At 43.0% G+C, this 25585-nt stretch overlaps 2 protein-coding genes across 2 annotated transcripts in view; one reads left to right on the top strand and one right to left on the bottom strand.

Annotated features, from left to right (window-relative positions):
• The window catches only part of LOC147443909 (NADH-ubiquinone oxidoreductase B8 subunit), a 35840-nt gene extending 14041 nt beyond the window's left edge, over positions 1–21799 (top strand). Inside the window, exon 3 of the mRNA XM_086526708.1 lies at positions 21100–21799. Within this exon, the coding sequence (XP_086382834.1) occupies positions 21100–21194 (95 nt within the window). The 3' untranslated portion in view covers positions 21195–21799. The remainder of the gene's footprint in view (positions 1–21099) is intronic.
• Positions 21800–24515: 2716 nt separating this feature from the next.
• Positions 24516–25306, bottom strand: FDC1 (2Fe-2S ferredoxin-like superfamily protein). The gene has a single exon (XM_086526709.1). It carries the CDS (start codon positions 25262–25264, stop codon positions 24794–24796), a length of 471 nt encoding a protein of 156 aa, XP_086382835.1. The 5' UTR covers positions 25265–25306; the 3' UTR covers positions 24516–24793.
• Positions 25307–25585: the final 279 nt, after the last annotated feature.

The raw sequence follows: 25585 nt of genomic DNA on the forward strand, positions 1-25585 counted from the left end.
CAAGCAAAAAATTTCTTGTGGTTCTTTCCTTGAGTGATGATACCGAACACTTCCACAAAGCTTTGATACCAATGTGCAACGGAAGAAAATTGATTGTGTACGGCTCAGAATGAGTGAACAATAAGTGCTCAAGGCTCCTTGTTTTACTTAGCGGAAGAGAGAGCCTTCCGTGCTAGAGAGAGAGTGAATGTGCAATCACCAAACAAAGTGAATGAACACTGAGAGTGCAAGTGAATGAGAGTGCCAAGGAGAGAGAGAGAGAAGATACGACACTAGATGGGTTTCCAAAACCCCCCTCCGAGGGCCCCTCTCTCTATGGCTAGAGAGGTCTTTACTTTGGATTGCACAAAAGATTGGTACAATGCTTATGAATGCGATGATGCTAAATGAAGGCTATGCCGCCAACGATGACGCGACGGTATCGGCGACGAGCTATGGCTGAAAACTGAGAGGGTGAACTGCTGGCTGAAATCTGATGCTGCTGAATGAGGTCGCTGGCTGAACCTGCTGCTGCTTTGCAATGTGATAGTGAGGATGAATCTACTGCTGCTGAGGGTCTTTTTGCTGACGTTAAGGGCTGAAAACGCCAGGCCTTGGGTGCTGAAAACGCTGGCTGAAAACGCCAGGCCTTGGGTACTGAAAATGCTGGCTGGAAACGCCAGTCCTTGGGTACTGAAAACGCTGGCTGAAAACGCCAGTCCTTGGGTACTGAAAACGCTGGCTGAAAACGCCAGTCCTTGGGTACTGAAAACACTGGCTGAAGCTCTGAGAGAACGCTCGGGGTTGCCTGTGCACTGGATGCCTGTGCTCGCCCTTGTCTTCTGCCTTTCCATGGCACCCCCCTGGTGTGCTTTTATACCTACTACAGCTTGGGTCAAGCAATTCTCCCCTTCAGCCCACGATTCGATTATTTATTCAATAAGTGATAATGTCACGAGGACGTGGCAACTGCTAATCTTAGTTGTTGGTTTCTTTCCGATGATTTTATTTAATTTTTGGGACCCTCTTTTGGAAGTTACAAATGGTCAGACATTGTTTGGCGAGTGTGAAACAGCCGATGGCCGAGAGTTTCACCTGCAGGTCGGGAAGGGCAAGTCGCCACGAGATGGTTGGGCCAGTCGGCACTGGAATCCGAGCAGTAAAAGGGTGTCTAGGCTTAGTTCAAAGTCATTTAGGACCCTCGCTACACTTATAAGTTGGTGGGTACTAGGGAATTAACTCAAAAGAGGCAAACTGGACACATGGCGGCTCTAGGCAAATTCCGTTCTTAATGGAGAGTGCTATGATCACGAACAAAGTGAGTGGATACTGTGCGTGCAAGTGTATGAAAGTGAGAGATAGAGAGAAGAGAGATACGACACCAGAGACGACGTAAAACCCTCCTTCGAAGGCCCCACTCTCGTTGGCGAGAGTGGTCTACGATTGATTGCACAACGGGTACAATGATGATGCATAAAACTGATGCAGATCTAGGCTATGTCGACGACGACAACCGGGATGGCGATGACTACAATAGGGCTGAAATGGGGATGGTTCTAAGTGCTATCCAAAAACGCTATCTGCTTAACTCTTTTGCGAGTAAAACGCTGGTTTTCGAGGCTGAATTTAGGCTGCAAAAACACTGAATTTCCCTTGATAAAAACGCTGATGTCTGCCGTGTTTAGGGCTGAAAACGCAGGTTTATCTGTTGCTGAAAACAGTGGATGCAAAGGATGCAATGCGGTCCAGATCCTGTGGAAAACGCCAAGGCAAAAAGGGTTGCTGGCGATGCTACAAACGCTAGGGCTGAAGCTGCTGGCGATGATGCTTGGGATCAAAAACGCCAGGCTGCTGGGGAGTGGAAACGCTAGGCAAATGGGTGTTGGAGGGTTCTTGCTGAGAGAGGGGAGGACCTGTTGCCAAAGGCCTGTTGTACTCCTGGCTCATCTGCCATTTAGTGCTAACTTTGGTTTGCTTATATATTTTCTTACCCAAATTGCCCTACCTATTTTTGTTGGAAAGTCACTTAAATCAATAAGTGAAAAATGCCTAAAATAGGTAAAATAGGCTAAATGCACTGAAAAATTCCCGTGATGGAATCTGATGGATTCTGATGGGAATACTGATGATCATGCTGTGTGCAACCAGAGGATATGCATCTACACTAAGTGACTGGGCATGCACGGTCTACGAATAGACTCACAAAAAGTGCCAGATCACTTCTAATCTAGACTGACTGGACTGACGGAAACCCTGTTATGGTGTAGCTTGTCCACGGACACATAGGGTTAGATGTGTCACGTGACATCCCCTCCTTTTCAAAGTGAGGTACTGGTACCGAACTGTATGGCGTGGAGGGAGATCGCCAATAGTATTCGGAATCCTGGAAGGGACTCTTCGCCGGCCCACTCTGATGTGTGGGTCGTGCGGTACTTGAACTTCATAAAGGTTTGCAATGCTTGCTTCTTTGGGCCGCGCCGAAAGCGACACAGTCTTCTATGGCTCCTTCGATGCTTCAACTTCGTCTAGAGTCATGCTTCTTTCTTCTTCAAGAATCTCCATGGCTGAAAATTCCTGAAACCACTTCCAACACAAAAACATGAACATACCCATTCCATGTAAAGTGAGTGGAAAAAATCTCGTTTTCCTCAAAAGACTGTCCATGCAATGTGGATGAACAAATAGACGGAGTGCCAGACGGTTCATCATACACACGCAAACAATGAGATCGAATCTTTCTCTTTTGATCTAGAGCAATCAACTGTGGCAATTCACATCGGAAATGCCCATGCTTCGTGCTCATACTTTCATGTGCTCTGTCTACAACTATGTCGTGCCAAGGAAGAGACATGAAATGTGACTTCCTTGAATGTATATTTTTCAGCTTTTCATGAAAAATCCGCATATATTCGTGCTCATTCATGAGTGAAACGTACTCAACGTACAATATGTCATGCCTAGTAAAAGGAATCACATAAAGACGCTGACTAAAATACAAGAAACGATCACGAATGAAACACTCGAACAATGCGTACGTATCAATCATGCGAACACATAATACTTCTTGTGAGGGTTCTTTGGACCTAGGCTCGAGAGCCAAGATTGGTTCTTCCTGAATGATCGAATCATCCTGTGGGGGTTCTTTGGACCTAGGCTCGAGAGCCAAGATCGATCCTTCGTGATTGATCGAATCTGCAACGAGGTTAGCTTCGCTAGAAAAAGCATCAACTAACACATCATCCTTCTTGTGAACAATCACATCCTTTTCATGCAACTCATCATGGTTGTGAGAAATTACATCTTGATCATGCAAATCATCATGCTTGTCAGTATCATCCAAATCATCATGCTTATCAATATCATTCAAATCATCATGCTTATCATCATCATTCAATTCATCATGCTTCTCACAATCATGCAAATCCTGTGTGTCATGCTTTGGAGAAGAAGAGACTGAGAGAGTCTCCTTTTCCCGAACCTCTTGCATCTGTGTCGGAGCTTGAGAAACGAGTCGCAAGAACTCTTTTATGTGTTGGTCGCTCTTTCCGTTGACGGCGGCTGCCATTCTTTCTTGGTGTCTGCGCTCCGTTTCTGCTTTTCTTTTTGCTCTTCTTTCTGCATGTCTGCGTTCAATTTCTGCTTTTCTCTCTTTGCATTCACGATCAAATTCTGCCGTTCTTTCTGCATTTCTTGCTTCGCGTTCTAACTTCCTTTCCAGAAACATCTGGTCTAAAGCCTTCATAGGAGTTAGTGCAATCCTTGATGTAGATGGGAAAGGGGGAGGGTCGGAAAAACCTCCTGGTGAGGAAAATTCTTCTTCGCCTCTCTCATGCTCATCACCTCTAAGCGAAGTAACCATTCCGCTTCGAGTGATGACTATTCTGAAGTCGTGGGTTCTTGTGGTCTTGGGTTCTTAAGTTCACGAGGAACTTGGGTTCTTGCGGGTTTTTGGTTCTTGAGGTCCTTGAGGTTCTTGAGGTTTTCTTTCGCTTGCAAACCGCGTTTGAGAAGGATCTTCTCTTCTCCCGAGTTCTACTCCTTTCCGTGGGCGTACCCCTTGGCGGCCTTGCGCTCACACCAAGGTTGCTTTTTCCCACCTCACGTCGATTGGCCGGCTGCTAAGTGCACGGTCCGCTCTCAATGAGTGAAAAGAGACACAAGGGGAGGCTGGACAAGCCCTTCTTTCTTGGGATTCCTGTCACTCTTCAAAAAACACGATTAGGAATCGACACGCCCAAGCGAACTTGGGTTCGTGTGTAACAAACTGTTGACGTGTCGACCTACTGAAGAACGGAGCTACCGGCCGAGGGGCCTAAACCCTAAGAAGAACAAGCAACAGAAGAAGTGTCACAGAGTGATGACGTGGTTGCCCGAGAGCAGAAACCCTAACCCTAATTTCTGCCAGAAACCCTAACTACTGAAACCCTAATTCTGGAAACCCTAACCCTAAAACCTGCAAACCCTAATTTCTGCCAGAAACCCTAACTGCTGAAACCCTAATTCTGGAAACCATAACCCTAAAACCTGCAAACCCTAACTGCTGAAACCCTAATTCTGGAAACCCTAACCCTAAAACCTGCAAACCCTAATTCTGCTGCCAGAAACCCTAAAACTGCAGAAACCCTAACTCTAACCCTAAGGACAGATTTCTGCGTTTTGCGACGTGGCAGGCTGTACGGATTTCCATGATTTACGCTGGCAGCTTTTGGCATTGCTTTTTGGACCAGAAGCTTTTGAGTTTGAAAGTTTTTCATGTAAACTGCTTTTTGGACCAGAAGCTTTTGAGTTTCAAAGCTTTTCATGTAAACTGCTTTTTAGGCCAAGGGCCTTTAAATATGAGGTTAGGGCTCATTCTCTGGCATGCTTCCTGGAGAAGGTGCAGAGTCTGGAGTACCTGCTTGTACTTTGATGATGCAATATAAAGAAATACCGAAAGGGGCGCCAAGGTTTGGGGCCAATACTCTCAAGGGTGGAATTCCGCCACTCCGTGTCGCATGTTGTCTCTCTCTTTCAGTTCAGTTGTTATTGAAGTGCTAAAAGTCTGTTCAGTCTGTTCTTTTCTATTGGCACGTGGTGCCCGCCTTGTGACAATGGTATCAGAGCATCAGGCGTGTGCTTTTCTGAAAGCATACCGGTCCCACAAAAGAGCAGACAGAGCTTTATTCAAGGATATCTTCGCCCTCAAACCTGGACTTATTAGCCACTCCCACCCTTAATTCATCGCGCATCGGGCGCGCTCCCGTCTTCACCGCAGTGTCTTACAGGGCATAAGCCAATTAAGATCACTTGCAAGAGAAGGATCCAGATTTGTTTCAAGTCGCTGTTTTTCTCAGAAGCAATGCCATGCAGATGTTGATGTCTACAGATACCAAGCAGCATACTCCAAGTACTTGGCAAGCTTTCACGAAAAAAAAAAATTTGCCCGAAGTTATATGGTTTCTAACATCTTCCTTCGGAGTGCAACTTCTGGCAGAGTGGGGTATCCTGAAATGCTTGCCATAGAAACCCTAGCAGATTATAACTTGGAATTTCTCGATATCTCCCAGTAGATGTCTCTTCACAAGCAGGAGATCCAATGTGATTGCTATCTTGGGACTACCATCGCCGCCAAAGAAACACTGTCTGTCCAAGAGTTGATGGACCATGCCGTGCTTGGCTACAACCTTATGGAAGAAACCTAACCCTAATTTTTGGTGCAGGTTTCAGGATGGAAAGTCAATCGACTTTCGAGCTCGACTGATGTCGAGATTGCTAATTAAGTTTGAGTTCTGTTTGAGCTTGTTTGGTGATCCTGTTTGGAATTTGTTTGAAATGGATGGTATCTGTTTTGAACCTGTCTTGTTGCCGATTTGAACTGTTTGACTCTTGTTTTAATACTGGTCTCAATGATTGGTGATTTTACTCCCGGGTGGAGTAGTGAGAAATTATGTTTGAGAATGCTTGTTCATACTCATGGCCCGGACCCTTGTGGTTATTTACGGGGGGAGTATTGTTGTTGTTACTCATGGCCCGGGCTTGGATGGTTATGCGGGAGGAGTATTAAGAAGTCTGAGTAGTGGTTACTCTCATCACCTCCAAACAACGCACGCTGCGGTCTGGGGGGCGTTTGGTTGTAAAAGGCCTCTATATCTCATGGCCCGGACCTTTTTAGGTTATTTGCGGGAGGAGTGATGAAGGAGTCGTTGAACAGCTCATGGCCCGGACCTGGATGGTTATTTGCGGGGGGAGTGTTCATCGGCGGCTTTATGTTTCTATGTCTTGTAACATGCATATGTGAGCATTTGTGTTGCATTGTGATGTGCCAACCACTGAATATTCTAAATTGGATGAGATTGCCTGGGTATGTAATTTTAGTGCATCAAGACACCCGAGGAAGATCAGTACGGTCTGGGTGTGATCGCTAATTTTACTACGCCGGAATATCAAGAGTTCCGATTTGGACGAAAGGAGAAGCTAACTCCTTGATCAAAACAACCGATAGGAGCTGCTAACTCCTTGATCAAAAGAGCAGAAAGGAGAAGCTAACTCCTTAATAAAAAGAGCAAACTGATTGTCCCTCGAAATGACCCTCGGAAATTTTTGAACTAACTTGAGTTGTTTTGCAGATATGTTGTAATCGCAGACGATTACTCTCTTTCAAGAAGGGGAGATATAACAAACTGCTGACGTGTCGACCTACTGAAGAACGGAGCTACCAGCTGAGGGGCCTAAACCCTAAGAAGAACAAGCAACAGAAGAAGTGTCACAGAGTGATGACGTGGTTGCCCGAGAGCAGAAACCCTAACCCTAATTTTTGCCAGAAACCCTAACTACTGAAACCCTAATTCTGGAAACCCTAACCCTAGAACCTGCAAACCCTAACTGTTGAAACCCTAATTTTGGAAACCCTAACCCTAAAACTTGCAAACCCTAATTTCTACCAGAAACCCTAACTGCTGAAACCCTAATTGTGGAAACCCTAACCCCAAAACCTGCGAACCCTAATTTTGCTGCTAGAAACCCTAAAACTGCAGAGACCCTAACCCTAACCCTAAGGACAGATTTCTGCGTTTTGCGACGTGGCAGGCTGTACGGATTTCCATGATTTACGCTGGCAGCTTTTGGCATTGCTTTTTGGACCAGAAGCTTTTGAGTTTGAAAGTTTTTCATGTAAACTGCTTTTTGGACCAGAAGCTTTTGAGTTTCAAAGCTTTTCATGTAAACTGCTTTTTAGGCCAAAACTTTGATGATGCAATATAAAGAAATACCGGAAGGGGCGCCAAGGTTGGGGCCAATACTCTCTAGGGTGGAATTCCGCCACTCCGTGTCGCGTGTTGTCTCTCTCTTTCAGTTCAGTTGTTATTGAAGTGCTAAAAGTCTATTCAGTCTGTTCTTTTCTATTGGCACGTGGTGCCCGCCTTGTGACATCGTGCGACCTCAACAAGCAAAAAAAATTCTTGTGATTCTTGTGGTTCTTTTCTTGAGTGATACAGAACACTGCCAAAGCTCTGATACCAATGTTAGGTGTAGCTGAATGAATGTTTGCGCTTTGCTCAAGATGAGTGCTCCAAACTGTGCTCAAGGTTCCTTTTGTTCTTATGGAAGGTAGAGCCTTCCATTCTTAATGGAGAGTGCTATGATCACGAACAAAGTGAGTGGATACTGTGCGTGCAAGTGTATGAGACTGAGAGATAAGGAGAAGAGAGATACGACACTAGAGACGTTGTAAAACCCTCCTCTGAAGGCCCCACTCTCGTTGGCGAGAGTGGTCTACGATTGATTGCACAACAGGTACAATGATGATGTATAAAACTGATGCAGATCTAGGCTATGTCGACAACGACAACCGGGATGGCGATGACGACAATAGGGCTGAAATGGGGATGGTTCTAACTGCTATCCAAAAACGCTATGTGCTGAAATCTGCTGCGAGTAAAACGCTGGTTTTTCGAGGCTGAATTTAGGCTGCAAAAACGCTGAATTTCCCTTGATAAAAACACTGATGTTTGCCGTGTTTAGGGTTGAAAACGCAGGTTTATCTGCTGCTGAAAACGCTGGATGCAAAGGATGCAATGCGGTCTAGATCCTGTGGAAAACGCCAAGGCAAAAGGGGGTTGCTGGCGATGCTACAAACGCTAGGGCTGAAGCTGCTGGCGATGATGCTTGGGATCAAAAACGCCAGGCTGCTGGGGAGTGGAAACGCTAGGCAAATGGGTACTTGAGGGTTCTTGTTGAGAGAGGGGAGGACCTGTTGCCAAAGGCCTATTGTACTCCTGGCTCATTTGCCATTTAGTGCTAACTTTGGTTTGCTTATATATTTTCTTACCCAAATTGCCCTACCTACTTTTGTTAGAAAGTCACTTAAATTAATAAGTGAAAAATGCCAAAAATAGGTAAAATAGGCTAAATGCATTGAAAAATTCCCCTGATGGAATCTGATGGATTTTGATGATCATGCTGTGTGCAACCAGAGGATATGCATCTACACTAAGTAACTGGGCATGCACGGTCTACGAATAGACTCACAAAAAGTGTCAGATCACTTCTAATCTAGACAAACTCGACTGACGGAAACCCTGTTATGGTGTAGCTTGTCCACGGACACATAGGGTTAGATGTGTCACGTGATAGCATAGTTCCATCGCGAAGGAATGCAAAAACGAAGAGTTTTCTCGTGTGAAAACCTGTTCAATTTACAGGGGAACCGTCTTATTGCGTGCGGGAGCACTTGAGACATGCGTAGGTGTGCTCGCTCCGCTCGAAACGGTCCAAAACAGAGAATTACAGCCTGCTGTGTTTTTCTGCAGGTTTAGGGTTTTGCACCTAAACAACAGGGAATCGCCAGGGGAGCCTCAGAAAGGCCTTGGGATGCATGTACAGGGCAATAGGCACCTAACAGTGGCCAAAAAGAAAATTACAGCATGCTGAATTTTACCTGCAGCTCATTGGAAAGCTTCATTAACGCAAGGGAGAGTGTCCTTGACGTGTACTTTTGACCTACACGGATTTTTGCGCCGTTATGTTGGCGAAATTGGGTCAAAAACCTTGTTTGGACAGCTTGGTGAGGGTTAGGTGGAAGCGTTCGGATCGTTTATGTACCAATGGAGCCTCGGGAAAACATTGGGTGCTTGTACATGACAATTTAGAGAGATTTCCCTCGAGGTATCTCTAATTCAAGGGGCAAGTGACCCTACAGGTGTGAGAGCTTGAGGGCTATCCGTAGAATTAATCGGCACGCAAATTGGAGCGCAAAACAGAGAATTCAGCGAGCTGTAATTTCTCGCTAGGTTTTGTAAAGTGCGTGGAAAGTCACCGTGTACTTGGGATTTTACTTGTGGAGACTTCTACTGTGGTTATGTTGCCGAAGTTGGGTTAGAGTAGGGGAATTTCAGCCCGATAAAAGTGGGACAGCTTGTAGAAGTTTATAGGTTTTTCTCAAGTTTAATAAGAACAAAGAAATACCAAAAGGGGCGCCAGTCTTTGGGGCCTTCAGGGTGTAGCTGTTTGCTTGGTAGCACTCTAGCTACCAAGTCGTGAAATATCTTGAAGTGCTGAATTCCAATCACAGGTGTATTCGTGAAGTTCCTTGTGTCCTAAAGCTTTTCAAGTAAAGAATAGGGTGATAGCCAAAGTCTATTGCCCTACGGGCCGGTTACATGGTTCCGTTGTCGGGACAGAATCACTTTTTTCTTTAAGAGCGAGCCTTGGTTGGTTTGGGGCGAAGACACGGAGTACATGAACTTGGAATTACACTATGGCTGACAGGACAAACGATGCTAGGGAAGTGGGTTCCTCTTCACAGGACAGACAGGCTATTCCTCCAGTGTTCGAGGTTGGCGAGAGTTCACGGCCACCCGTCTGTACCTTTTGTTGATTTGAATGCTCCACACGGTCAAGGGTTTATGACTGGGCAACTAGATGAGGATGTGTTTCGGAAGCTCATTTCATGAATGAATAAACACAAGTCTATTTTGCATTACATCTCCCTTGTTTATGGTGAGCTTGTGATGGCTTAGCAAATACTCAAGATCGTGTTTATGAGTACAAGTTAATTGATCTTGGAACCTAATTCTCTTGAGTGATAATCTAGCCAACACACTCACTTGTGTGCACGATGTTTCTCTTTCATCCACCCTAGCTAGCACGATCCCATTCCCATCAATATGTTAGTACCTAGTTCGACACCCAGTACTGGGCACTGACGACGTCAGTGGGGATGTCATGGTATTTAGTCAATACTATGTATGATGGAGCTGATGGTTATATTCATCTAGGTATATCTTTTAGTCGTATGCAGACATGCAGACTTCACATTGTGAAGTTTTCGTCCGTGTTACGACCAATTGATATTGTGCTAATTCTTTCGATCTTTTGTGGTGTGTATGCCCTATTAACTACCTCATTTTTGTGCTAATTTTTCCGATTTAATGCTTCTTTTAGTGCTAGGCTTCATTATGGCTGAGTCTTCCCTTGATCTCCGGAGTCATGACAGAAGCTCAATACGTTGAACTTTGTGTTGATATATGCTCATGTGCGTGTGCGTGTGCGTGTGCGTGTGCGTGTGGTGTGTTTGGGAGCATATGTTAGTACCTAGTTCTCTATAGCCCATTTCTCCTTCATCTTCATATCTCATGAAGATTCCTTTCATGGACTTAGCATCAAGCTTGCTCCTTAACTCAAGCCTCACATGCACAAATGCCTCACAATCGAAAATGCGTAAGCGGTCATGTGAACGATCTCTTCAGGGATGCCAACTTTCAGCGCAGTGTGGGGTGAACGACTGCAAATATGAATTGCAATTTTAAGCGCCTTTCCCCAAAATTCTTGAGGGAGATTAGTGGTGGAGAACGTGCATCGGACCCTCTCACAGAACACCCTGTTATATCTCTCAGCCACTCGATTAGACAAAGGACTATAAGGGTTGCTAGGTCCCTCTTGATACCATTTTCTTGACAAAACCTAACAAAATCAGCAGATGTGAATTCACCCCATCGTTTGTATGCAATCATTTCAGCTTTCTACTTGTTCGGGTAGTCACAAATGCACGAAAAGTCTTCAAAGAAGCAAACATGTCACTTTTATTCTTGAGAAAATAAACCCATATTTTCCCAGAGATATCATCAATAAAAGAAACAAAATATGCAACACCACCCATACTCTTGACAGGCATGCTACACATCAAAATGTACAAGATCAAGACGATCAGATTTGCGAGAGACATCGAAGTAATCAGAATTTCTCACTTGTGTTCCATTTGGGCATTCATTACAAAAATCAAGCTTTAAGCCCTTAGTATCAACACGAGAGGAAAGAACATCAAGTCCTTTCTCGCTCATATGGCCTGATAATCTTTTGTGCCAAAGCTCTATGTGAGATCCAATCTATGCTATAGCAACAAACTTGCGTGGCAAGGCTTTGCAATGCAAGAAGTGAAGTGTCGTGCCCTTAACAATTTGCATAGCACCTTTTGTGAGCTTCCAAGTACCACCACTGAAAATGGTGTTATAACCATGCATATCAAGTTGTTCAACAGAGAGCAGACTCTTCCTGAAGCGTGGAACATATCTGACATCATGCAAAACAAGTTCTTGCCCATTATCAAGAGCGAGATGAAATGTACCTATTCCATCAATCGATTATACATGCATGATTATTTTTTGCCATAATTGCTGAAAGCACGAAGCAGAAGGTACCGGTAGGTGCGCGTCGCGATGTAGTGCAGGATTGGGGCAAGAAGTAGGAGGCGGAGTGCAGCAGAGAGGAAGCGCTAGGGATCAAAGCAGGGAGCTCACGTTTTTGGGGAAAACTCAATAAGTGAATTTTGGGTTTTCCTACTTTTATTATAAGTGAATTTAAAAAAATGTGTCGAGGTTCAATATGAACGTGGACAAAGTATAAAAATGTAGAAAAAGGGGTTATTTAGGCCTTTAACCCAACAACCTCCCACTTAAAAGCATAAATGACGCCTTTAAGTTAACCAACTCCCACGAGCTGTATGCAATGCTCATGTTGAGCCTTAGCAAGACTCTTGGTGAGAACATCTGCAGGGTTACCCTGTGTATGGATCTTAGTCAAGGTGACTAGACCATCCTCCAATACCTGTCGTATGAAGTGGTACCGCACATCTATGTGTTTGGTACGTACATGAAACATGGCATTTTTGTCTAAATAGACAGCACTCTGGCTATCACAACCCAACACGGGTGTATGAGCAGACATGCCAAGTTCTTTTGCAAGTCTGCCCAATCAAATGGCCTCTTTTGAAGCCTCTGTGGCTGAAATATATTTAGCCTCAGTAGTACTCAATGTCACAATTTTCTGTAACCTAGAACACCAAGAGACTGCACCACCAGCAATGGCAAAAACATATCCACTGGTAGATTTCCTGGTATCCATGTCACCAGCCATGTCTGCGTCACAATATCCGTGCAACTTTAAGTCACTTTTGCCATAACAGATACACTTTGATTGTGTACCTTTCAAATATCTCAGAATGCATTTGACAGCTTCCCAATGCGCTTTGCCAGGATTCGACATGTATCGACTAACAACTCCCATTGCATAAGCAATGTCGGGACGAGTGGCACCCATAGCATACATAAGAGAACCACAAGCTGATGCATAAGGGATTCCCTTCATTGCTTTCAATGCCACCTCATCCTTTGGGCAATCTGCTTTGCTAAGCTTAGTGTATGGAGGTAAAGGCACCCCAAGAGACTTAGCATCAGCCATATTAAATTTGTCAAGTACTTTTGCAATGTACCTTTCTTGAGATAAAAACAGCAATTTCAGCTTTCTATCTCTTTTAATACGCATGCCCAAAATATGCTCTGCTTTACCCAAATCCTTCATAGCAAATGCTGAAGTTAGCTTACGTTTCAGAGCATCAAGACCAGTCTTATGTTTCCCAACAAGCAGCATGTCATCAACATAGAGAACAAGTATGATGGGACTACCATCTTCATCCCTTTTCGTATACAAACAATGATCTGTATGGCTGCGTTTAAAGCCTTGAGACAACATAAAAGTGTCAAACTTCTTATACCACTGTCGTGATGATTGTCTCAAACCATACAGAGCCCTTGTCAGTTTGCATACAAGTTCCTCGCGTATAGGAACTACAAAACCTTCAGGTTGTTTCATGTATATGTCCTCTTCAATGTCACCATGCAAAAATGCTGTCTTTACATCCATTTGATTCAGTTCCAAATCAAGCACCGCAACGAGAGCAAAAAGGACACGTAAAGTTGTAAGCTTTACAACAGGAGCAAAGATTTCTTGAAATCAATTCCTTCTTTCTGTGCATATCCTTTTGCAACCAATCTTGCCTTGTACTTGGGTTTTTCATCCACTATCTTAATTTTGTATACCCATTTGTTAGGAAGAGCCTTTCTCCCTTTAGGCAATGACACAAGATCCCAAGTATCATTTGCATACAAGGATTTCATTTCCTCTTGCATCGCAAGCTCACACTTATTGCTTGACTCACATGATTTGGTCTCTTTATATGTAAGAGGTTCACCCTCATCTGTCAACATTACATGATGCAAAGAGGGGTTAAATCTCTGCGGTTGCCTTCTCAAACGAGTTGACCTACGTACCCAATGATCTACATTCTCAGGCAACGGTTTTACATCATAAGGCAACTCATTTTCAGCTTTATCATGCTGCTGATTCAGGTGGCTGTCCATCCGCATTAGGAGCATCAAAATCATGTCCTACCTCTTCTGGCTCAAGGTTAACGGGCTGATTATCACTTTCAGCTTGCGGTAATGTATCATGAGGCTCTTTTTCAACATCAATGGGTGGCACGGAAGGCTGAAATCTGACTGTTTTCTTGTCAGCGTCAGATTTTGTAGCATTCTTAAGCAATTTTGCCTCATTGAACACTACATCTCGGCTGCGTATTACCTTTCTAAACTGTGGTAACCACACTCTATAGCCCATTTCACCTTCTTCCCCATAACCTAGGAAGACTCCTTTAATGGACTTCATATCAAGCTTTGTTCTCAAGTCATTGCGTACATGAACAAAAGCTTCGCAGCCAAATACTCTCAAATGATCATAAGAGGTAGGTTTGCCAGACCAAACCTCCTCTGGAATGTCATTTTTCATCATGCTATTAGGAGAGCGATTGCAAATATGAACTGCAGTTTTCAATGCCTCCCCCCAAAACTCTTGGGAAAGATTAGCGGTGGACAACATGCAACACACTCTCTTGCATAAAGTACGATTATACCTCTCAGCCACACCATTAGAAGGTGGATTATAAGGGGCTATCAACTCCCTTTTAATCCCATTTTCATCACAAAAACCCTTCATTATCAGATCTGAGACATTTAAACTTAGTACTCTTTTGCGTAGTGACAAAAGCATAAAACTTCTTAAAAGCATTAAAAGTCTCACTCTTACTTTTCAACAAATAGACCCATCCTTTCCTAGTACAGTCATCAATGAATGTAACAAAATACAATGCACCACCAAAAGACTTAACATGCATAGTGCATACATTGGAGTGAATAAGATCAAGAGGATTAGCTTTGCGAGAGACACCAGAGTAATAAGAAGATTTCTTTTGCTTTCCATAAAGACAATCGTTACAAAAATCCAAGTTTTTGCCTTTTACATCAACCCTCTTCAGAGAGGAAAGCACATCAATACCCTTTTGGTTCATATGGCCAAGTCTCTTATGCCACAATTCCGTGTGTGAAGCAACTTCAGCAATAGCAAGAAACTTGCCAGGCAAAGCTTTGCATCGAAGATAGTACAAAGTACCTCTTTTAGACCCTTTTGCAACAAGCATAGAGTGCTTAAGCAACTTCCATGAACCCCAGCAAAGATGGTAGTATAACCATGTGCATCTAACTGGCCAACAGATAGCAAACTTTTCTTAATGACTGGTACAAACTTGACATCATTCAACACAAGCTCTTGACCATTGTTAAGAGCCAAACGCATAGTACCCATTCCCTCAATATTGCAAGCAAAATTATCACCAAGGTACACCTTGCCATAATTGCCTGTAGCATATGTAGCAAAACACTCCAAAGATGGAGTCACATGGAATGAAGCACTAGAATCCATTATCCATGATTGGGATAGGCCATCATTAGCACTGAGCAATGCATCAATGACATCTTTCTTCGAGATAAGCATGTATTCTGTATTAGCTATCACCAAATCTGAGGAGCATAAAGCCGCAATCAAGATTTCCTCAACGTTTCACAACTCCTCAATGACCACACTAGAGGATACATTTGCGTTCTCAGCATCCGTGGAGGAATCACCTACTCATTTTTCCCCTTTCTCTCATCTTGCGTTTCCTTCTTCCTTTCCTGCTCTTTCTTGAAATACCTGCAAATCGGGTTTCTTGTGACCCTTTCTGCCACATTGATAACAAGTGACATCCTTATCCTTTGTCTTGCTCTTACTTCTATTTTGAGTCCTGTTGCCCACATCACGCTTTTGATTTCTACCTCTTGTATTGTAGGCAGAATTGCCACCTTCCCTACTAGACTTGCGTCTAATCTCTTCATTGAGAATAGACCCTCTCACACCATCATACGTGAGGGTGGGACTGTTGCTCAAAGAGACAACCAAGGTTTCCCAAGTATCTGGCAATGTCATAAGCAAGAAAATAGCTTTCAGCTTATCATCGAATTGTTGAAGCCCACTGTTCTGCAACTGACTCAACACACCTGTAAAAGCACTCAAATGCTCAGAAGATGACTTCAAGTCATCAAGCTCCATATTCACCAACTTTCGCATCAAATGCATCTAGTTCACAGGTGTCGTGTTTTCATAATTGGACTTTAGCTTTTGCCATATTGCATAAGTAGAGTCCAAACGCTTGATGTCCGCCAAAATGTCATCATTGATAGCCATTTTGATGTAGGCCATAGCCTTCTTATTCAACCTGGCCCACTCTTCATCAAACAAACCTTGCGGCTTATTCTCTTCCAATGCATCTTCACAATCCTTTAAGAAAATGATACCTTGCATGCGTTCTTGCCAGAGGTCGAAGCCTTGACCATCGAACCGTTTGATTTCCATCAAACTTTTAGTGGAAGAGGAAGAAGCCATTTTAATTCTACCACAAGTGTGTATACAAAAGAGATGCAATAGGCTGAAAATTTCAACAAATAGGAGCAACCACAAGACTTTGCATACTATAGACCACAATTTCTGTACATGAAACTGTCCAAATCTGAAATTTCAGCTGAAAAGTGCAATTTCAAGCACCTGTACTCGGCTTTTCACTCAATTTGTCGCGATAAACATCAATACATGTGATCCCACAACTTTGGTACACCTACGTATTGCTGTTTTGACCTGTTATAACCTGTAAATCACCTGTTTTGACCTAAAAACAGCGTGTTTTGTGTTGTTTGGGCAGTTTTGGTGACCTTTTCGACTCTGGAAGCAAGGGGCTTTGCGATGGACGCGAAATTGATCGCGAGAGAGCAATTTTAACTCGCTGTCCAGCAAACTACGCAGGGCTGTTTTAAAACCCTAGGGCTCTAATACCAGTTGAAAGCGCGAAGCAGAAGGTACCGATAGGTGCGCGTCTCGATGTAGTGCAGGATTGGGGCAAGAAGCAAGAGGCAGAGTGCAGCAGAGAGGAAGCGCTAGGGATCAAAGCAGGGAAAGAGAGAGAGCTCACGTTTTTGGGGAAAACTCAATAAGTGAGTTTTGGGTTTTCCAACTTTTATTATAAGTGACTTAAAAAAAATATGTCCAGGTTCATATTGGACAAAGTATAAAAATGTACAAAAAGGGGTTATTTAGGCCTTTAACCCAACAATTGCTTGCATCAAAAGTGGCAAAACACTCCGGAGATGGTGTCACAAATTGATGACGTGGCAGTGCAACCCAAACACACACACAACAAAGTGATGATGTGCCTGACTGTACGGACGCCCGAAAATTGCGTTGACAGGTTGATTGTACGGGAATCTGTGAAATGCGTTGACAATTGCTAACGTGGCAAAACTGTACGGAAATCCGTAAATTGCGTTGACTGCTTCTTTGGCAGTTTTTGGAGCGAGAAGATTTTGGGACTTATTTGCTTTTAAGTTTGAAGCTTTTGGGATTGTTTGCTTTTGAGTTTTGAAGCTTTTGGGGCTCTGCTTTTGGCATCCCTTGTAAGAATAAAAGAGCCCTAAGGGCCTCACTTCTCAGAGGATCTGGACGCAGAGTTTGAGAGCCGAGGTTCCCAACGGGAGTTGTACTTTGCTCAAAGATTAATATAAAAGAAATACCGAAAGGGGCGTCAGTCCTTGAGGCCAATCTCTTTGGGCACGGAACTACGCCAGGCCCTGTCAACCAAATTGAACTATGATTTTAAAGTTGTGAAGTATTTTAAGTGATTCTCTCTCGTGTCGCGACAGAATCTAGACTTGGGGTGTCCAAGTTTGTTCAGTGGTATCAAAGCGTGTCCGATTTCTCTTCTAACAAGAAACTCGATCCCTTTTCTCGCGACACCTATGGATTCCGAAAAGAGTCAATCGATCTCTTCTGCAACCGTTGAGGCGAGCAATACGACAAATTTAAGCGACTTAGCAAAAGATGAGTATGGGCCACCTCGGCCTACACAGTATGAACTCTTGGAGATGCAACGTCGAAAATAGATTGACGAGTGCACAAAGCAGATGCTTCAGTTTGCTAAAGATCCCCAGTTTGCAAAAATTTTGACACAGCAGTCAATGGTTGAAGTGGATACTCAGTGGCAGAAAGCCATTGAACCACCAATCAAGAAGCCTCCTACTCCGAGAATTTTTTTAGAAGAACTCCATGATGCGGTCCAGGCCCAAATCAATCAGCTTCTGGATACGAAGAAGCCGTCGGAAAAGCAACTGAAGAAACGTAACAAGGGAATTGATTTCCCCGGTTACTTGGGTCAAAAATCCACTTTTGAAAACGCCAGAAAACAGAATAAGCTTGTACGCTTCGAAGGATTTCCCAGTTCGTCCTCATCTTCTTTTGGCAACTTATCTTCTTTTGACTCGAGTGATGAGGACAGAAAGGGGAAGAAACGACGGAAGGATAATATGTTTTATGCAAAAAAAAAGCACTTTTACAGAACCAATCAATATGATTTCCTCGACGACAACGGCAAAAAGCCCAAAGGATTCAAAGAGGGAGGACAAACAATAAAGTTTTTGAGCACTTTGCAGGGTTTCGAGATGCTCCCAAGGCTTTAAGCCTTTGTCCAACAGTTTGACATAGCATTTTCTGGAGGTCGCTATACATAGCACTCCAAGATCAGACGGGCAGCATCCTTTTTGAAAGGCAATGCACGGCATGGTGGTCCACTTTGTTGTTAAGGAAACAAGCGCCGACAAAGTGGTTGAAATTTAAGAAACTCTTTATTTCTTCATGGCTCACACAAGAATACAAACGAGATAGACGATCTTCATTAACGGAAGACCAGAGAGATGAATATTTCAAAGCAGGAAAGTGTTTTGAATGTGGAGAACAAGGACATATTGCTACACAGTGCCCCAAAAAGGCACAAGAATCAAGACGACTGACAGATTGAAAGGACAACAGGTCGAGGCGATACTCGTTCCAGAACAGATTTTAGATAGAAAATTATGGATGAACTAGCATTATTTTTGCTTTATGAATTTATGAAATAAAACTTTTTGGAAAATAATTTTGAATTTTGAATAAAACTAATGAGAGAAAATTCTATTTCTGAACAAAGACGATGATTTTGGAGCAGTGACAACTCCCGAATGAACTTGATAATTTAATCATGGCCGATTCAACGGAACTGTCATGCGCGCATGAAGAGTTCCAGTGGGATGAGAAGGCCACACAACTATAACGGAATGATTGGACCACTTTGTTCAGTATGAACTTAGTGATGGATTGGGATCCCCAGAAATGATTCTTGCACACGACAGTGCTCGAGGCGAATGAGTACTTGCACATGACAGTGCTTGAGTCAAAAATCTCTATAGACATGATGGTAATATGGGATTAGTTAATCTGACATCAGTGAGGTCTGTAATGGATCTAGATGTGGTTACTAAATACGTTCATGGTCTGAGATTTGAAATGAATGTTTTAATGTGATGTCTTTTGATGTCATGTACAATGATGTGTCTATTGTCTTTGTACAAGTGCTAGATGTGTCGTGTTTAGTATGTCGGTACTTAAGAGTCAGTGTCTATTGAATTGGTTTATGGTCTCTGTCTGTTTTGCGGGCGTAATCGAGGGCGATTACAATTCTTTCAAGAGGGGGGTATGTAACAAATTGATGACGTGGCAGTGCAACCGAGACACACACACGGCATAGTGATGACGTGATTGATTGTTAATTTCTGAAATTTTCTGCAGAAAATTACAGCAGCTAAATTTATTGAATTTCTCGCCCAAAAATTTGAGATTTTTTACATCTTCAAGGTGCAAACCACAAATTGATTTATGGGGTAGCTATGTGCATCAAAATGTCCAATTTTCATTGTTTAAATTGACCTGTAAATGTTGAAATTTGTCCAAAATTGGACCCAAAACACATGCTGTTCACAAATTTCCAGCAATTTCGACAATACTCTTACATAAGAAACATGCGACCCAAGAGTGAAGCATACCCAGAGGTGCAATTTTCGAAATGCACTTGCTGTGAAGGAAAGAAACTGTAGTAAGAGAGTCGGAGAAGAAACTTGCTTGCCAGAGAGACTTTCCCGCGATGAAAACTTCCTAAAATGAGAGAGAAGGCTTCTCAAGGGTGTAGGGCTGAAATATTCAGCTTTCGCGATGAACTCTTCGCGAGGAATTTGCATGAGGCTGTGATACCAATTGAAAGAGGAGGTTCACAAACCGAGGTTGGGTGAGTTTGGGTTGAAGAGTGTGTGCGCGCAGGTTGAGTGCAGAGAGACGGAGGGAGGCAGCGTTGAGACTTAGCACTAGTTGCAAAGAATGAGAGGCTACGATCTCTTGAAGTCCTAAAAAACCTCAAGTGATGAGGTTTTGGGACCCCTTTTATTAAAATGACTTGGACATGTGAAACCTTAAAAAAATAGTCCAAGTGGCCCAAGGGCCAATAAATGAAGTAAAATGCTTGTACAGGCCCAAAATGGTGGGCTAAAATATACAGAATATATATTTGTGAAGCTCTATGTCAGAGCTACACGGTCGAAACGGTCCGGAGGTGACATCTAGGCATTTACCCCAACAAGAGAGAGAGAGAGAGAGAGAGAGAGAGAGAGAGAGAGAGAGAGAGAGGTATTGTCTAATATGTCACCATCTGCATGTGTAGGCCAAAGCATAAAGACCACATAGGATCCCATGCATTTCCCAAAGGCTTGTCCAACTTGTTAGCGGCATCGAGCATGTGCCGTAGAATATCGAGCAATTTTGACAGTGAAGGTGTCTTTCAACCTGAGTTGTAGCGCACTAGAAACAGGTAGTGTGAGATTCGCTTTTTGAGGGGTGTTGTGTATGCACCAAAGTCATGGATTAAGTGGTGTAGGTGATTCCACAGAGCTTTTCCCAAGCATACACAAATCCCTTTAAGCCAATCCTCAAGCGGAAATTTTGCAAATTATACTATTTTCATGCAAAATTTAAACGGAAATTTTCCTTTTTAATCTCCTCTCAATGGCTCAAAGCTGAACTGACACAGCCCTTTTCCGAACCCCGGGCAAAAACATTATCCTCCTCTTTTCCCCTTGTGGCAGTGGAGCGACACGACAGCAGGATTTGAAAGTGGGAGAGGGGTTGCTAATGACAGGGAGGGAAAGACTCCAAGGAGGACGCGGGAACTGAAAGTGGGATATGGGCTACTGATGGCAAGAAGGGGGGAGCTGGGAGCATAGGAAGAAGGGGGGGGAAGACTCGGTCCACTGTCCCACGACTCTCGCAACTTTGAAGTTGAGTAGGTGATTAGGTCATTTCGATAAAAAGGCAAGGGGATGTTTGGACAGATATTAATTGCTCGGCATTGTATTAAAGCTGAATTAAGATGGAGTTTTTATTGCACAATCAGAATCTTTCTCTGCTGGATAAGCTATCCGAGATGTGCAGAGACTTAAAATGTCTACAGCAGCTCAAACAATGTCTTGCTGGAAACCTGTGTACGCATAAATGTGCTAAACTCTGTGCTTTTGGATCAATATGTCTGGATGACAGAGTTTGGTGAGGAGAAGAGTGTGCCTTTAGATGGATTGACAGAGAAGCAGATTGATGGCAAGCTGCAGGAATTGGTTGGACTACAGCTGAAGTGATGCTAGCTCCAACCCTAAGTAAGCCCTCCTGTGCTGAATCTCCAAACAAATGTCAAGGGCTACCTTAGAGTCTGGTCAGACCTTTATTTGAATGAAATAAATGGGAGAGAGGGTGGCTTTGTCAATTTTGCCTTGGCTGAATTTGAATATCCTTGTACTCCATTCATCAGAGCTCAAAACACCCATGAATGTACTCATCGTGCATCCGTTTACAAATCATTGGAGTTCAAAAGGGTTCTTTTTTTTTCTACTGAATGCAATTACTCTGTGTGTGGAGGGTTATCAAAAGTAACAATAATCTGCAGAAACACGCATTACTCAATTTATAATTGGGTCTGCTTGTATGGTTAATTATCATGGAACCGTTTGGAGAGTTATGCGGTGCAAATTTGCATAGCTGTGCTGCCATATTACATCAGGTTCTGGTCATTCTCAGATGATGTTGTGGTTTGCCATTGTACTCGCTCTCACTTTTTATCTTTTGTACCCAGTCATTGTACTAGATTCCACCGTGTTGTAACTTTGTGGTCTCATAGTTGAGGGCACCATCTTGGCTTTTACACAACGCTTGTAATCTTTTTTGACTTGTTAATGCCTTGTGGAAATGTGTCTTGCTGGGATTTTCTAGAATGACAAGAAGAGATGCGGTTTCGTGTGAATTGTAGTCTAACTTCAATTAGACATGATGGGCATTGCAAGAACATCAACCATTGCTTTGATATTCCTCATTTGGAAGTCTTACCACATTTAAAGTATCTATAATCCACTGAGATTTGCACTCGATGGTCAAGGTGTTTTATTTGTGATTGACAAATACGAAGCTCAAGGAAACACCAAATCATCGTCTCCAAATTAAGCGGTAAATCTCCTCTAATAAAACAATTTGTTTTTTATATGAATTTGCTGGCAGAAGCCAAAGGTTGAGACAAAATGCATGATGCCTTTCCCAGTAAAACTGAGCTTCAAAGTAAAACTGAGCTTCAAAATTTTGTATCAATTTTATGTCATCTTAATGTCTTCACCAAAAGGCTAGCATTGTCAATCAAAACTGAGCTTCAAAAAATTGGATCAATTTTATGTCATCTTAATGTCTTCACTAAAAGGCTAGCATCGACAATTTTGAGTCTTTCTCCTAAATCCTTGCTTAAGCTAGATATGCACCTTATTTTTGAGTTCATGCATACATGCATGCATTATGTATGCGCTTGTGACACCAGATCTTGTGATGCCTTTGGCCAAATTATGTGGCCCCATTTGGTACCCAAGGTGGCCAATGAAGCCCAAACGGTGTCCTGTATGGGACTCCACCCTTCATTGTAGCACTGTTCACATTAACTTCTCTATTTTGAGTATATTGTTATGATGATTTGGCCCTTTATCCATTCTCATGCCGTAATGTACTTACGAGGACCATCAAAATGCTCCTGCCAAGAAACTAAGATCAGTTCCATACATTGTTAAGGCTATATATTCTAGCATTTGAAGGACTTCAACGTGGGAAAAACATGCATATGTAAACATTTGAATCAAATGATGAGTGTTTTATTCAAGGTTATAAATACGAGAATTCACGCTTCCATCTGAAATATGTGAAAAATGTCAACTGATTTCTGGATGCAAATGAACCATGCTAACTTGTTGCAACTCCAAGCATAAAGAGATAGGGATGAGAAGAGCGCGCATTTGAGACAATGTAAATTGAACATAGCTTCCAAATAGAAATGATTGTTCGATTATGTCAAATATATTTAAACAAGTGATGAAATTACGAAGCTTGCCTAAAAGTGGCTAGCTACAGTAAACTAGTTATATATATAAGATAGATGACACCATGATTGAGTGCTGATGTGAATATAATTACTTGCCTTTGTAATGAGTATCTTCCATCTCTTCTAACCAATCAAAAACTCTGCATTAACAAAAAAAAAAAAATCTCCTTTCTCACTAGCAAAAAAGGGAGGCATCACTAAGGTCTTGCCCCTTAGGGTCAAGCCAAAAAACAGGAAATGACACGCTATGAGACGATCCTTACGATTAATCAACTTTGACATAGTCAAGCATATATCACTATCAAACATTTAAACCGAAACTATGTGGTCACAACATGGTACGGCTTTAGTTATTAGTTTTCTCTTACAATTTCTCTATTGAAATGCCCTTCAATTTGATTGTACTAACTTAAACATCGACAGTTAGTAAGGCAAACCATACAATCAACCTTGTCTTGAAGCCTAAGCTTGTCTTTGTAGAGGAAAAAATATCAGAAATCAAAACCTCCCAAATCACATAACTTTTCTTTTGGGCTAGAGCTGGCAAGCGGGCAGAAGGAGAAAAGCCTCCGGCAGAGGCAAGAACACGAAGTAAAAACTCTTTTCATGCCATGTCATTTATTCTATGTCCCCCCTTGTTCATTGAATGTGTGTGCGTGCATAGATACAAGTCTTCTTAGTTTTCTCTTGCCTTCTACTGGATACTAGATACTTTCGTCTACATGACCATATGCCTTAAAGCATAGATAGTTATTATGCTATATTACTATTAAAAATATTAAAATAGAGAGCAAGAGGATGTGTGTGTGTGTGCATGCGTGTGTGCATGTGTTTTATAACTCAAAGCCAATCTCATGATCCTCGGTCTTCTTGAGTGCTGCCAATAGTTACTACTAATCATCACCACTGAAAACATAAATGGATATTTTCCAAAAAGACCTACTTGAAAAAAATTACAAATAATCCTGATAAAAGAACCGTATTCTGAAACACGCATATATTTGTGCTCGACATGACCAAAAAAGGAGACCCACAAATATCTAACAGTGATCTCCTCCATGAGCATGGACATGTAAGGGTAAAAACCCAAGAAAATATAGCTTCATCAAGAACATACTAAAAACATGGATACAATATCCATAGGGGATTCCCAAGTAATAATGAACTTGCCTGCGTGAAATGGCCATCCTTTGTAAAATGCACCTTTCCTCCCTTGTATAGCCACCCTCCCTTATACTCACGTGTCACCATACCATAACACGCATTAAATTCCCCAAGAGGATGCCACAATGGATTTTCAGCTTCGTGCACTAGTAACATACTGAATTTATAGAGATAATCCAAACCTTGAAATGTATACAAATACATGCACCAAAAGCAAAAGGATGTTAGAGAAAATCCGATCGAACTCAACATACAAAACATCATTGCATTCCCAAAAGACATCAACCAATCGACGTCGTTCCCCCCCCCCCCCCCCCCCCCCCCCCCAAGAGACACAGACTACAGTGAATCAGGCTACAAATACATCATCCAACATGTATTGCCTTACTTCGGGTAAAGATCTGAATCCTTTTAACTCTTATCTTAACTGTCTTGCTCAAGCATGTAGCAGATTACACACGTAGAAAACATCCCCACATCGAAGGGGAGGTATGCCGGGAGACAGGGGGGGCAACCGATAGATAGGTCACAATAATAGATTATCACTAATCCATATTGCACTTGCACCATTTAAGAGGTTATGGTTATGGATATGATTATGATCAGCCCATATACGCAGAAGAAGTTTTGAATTCTTATAACACATGCCTGAGGGGACGGATGGACTCAATGCTGTGCGGTGACGAGCTGTAGCTGAAGAAGCTCCTCTTCTGGAATAGTTCGGAAGTGGCAATCAGACTGCGGGACGGCCATGCAGAGGAGGGCATACCCTTTTTCAATCACATCATCGCTAAGCATGCTGCCTGATTGATCGACGGAGCCGGAGACTAACTTCGCCGGGCATGTCATACACACTCCAAGCTTGCAATCGTATGGCACATCCAAATCCGCCTCTAGAGCCTTCTCCAGTATCGTCTCCCCATCCTCTACCTCCAGCGTGTGCACCTTCCCCTTGTGCTCCACCTCCACCTTGTACGCTCTGCATACACCCCTCGTCTTCTGATTCTGAAGCTTCTGGCTATGGCGTTGAAAACCTCGCTGCAGAAAAGAGAGCTGTGGGCTTGCCTTTCTTTGTGACGTGTTCTTCAGCACTGCAGCTGTAGAACTCAACCGCAACGCGGGTGTCGAGGCCGCCATTGAAGCTCGCTCGCTCGGCGCTTCAGATAGAGGATGAGATTCACACTTGCCCGGCCACGTAAACCTCCCTTTCGTTAATGTCTTTTTTTTTAAAAAAAAAAATTATTTAAGGGAGTACAAGAACTTTGAAACACACACACACACCTATGTACAACGGCCTCACAGGTAGGGAGAGAGGCATCCCATCACACGCACACACCCGCATATGGGAACAGTCCCTAAGGACTTGGAACATGTCTTCAGGTTGCCAAGGGGGGATTGAACCCAAGAGCTTAGGCACAGAGGCTAAGACTCTACCAACTGAGCTAGCACCCGTAGATG

Source organism: Adiantum capillus-veneris, chromosome 13 (genome assembly GCF_014529385.1).
Source record: "Adiantum capillus-veneris isolate H3 chromosome 13, ASM1452938v2, whole genome shotgun sequence".
Classification (NCBI taxonomy): Eukaryota; Viridiplantae; Streptophyta; class Polypodiopsida; order Polypodiales; family Pteridaceae; genus Adiantum; species Adiantum capillus-veneris.

Bases quoted from the DNA above. Each gene is read 5' to 3' on its own strand.
- FDC1 (XM_086526709.1), bottom strand. From the start codon at position 25,264: ATGGCGGCCTCGACACCCGCGTTGCGGTTGAGTTCTACAGCTGCAGTG.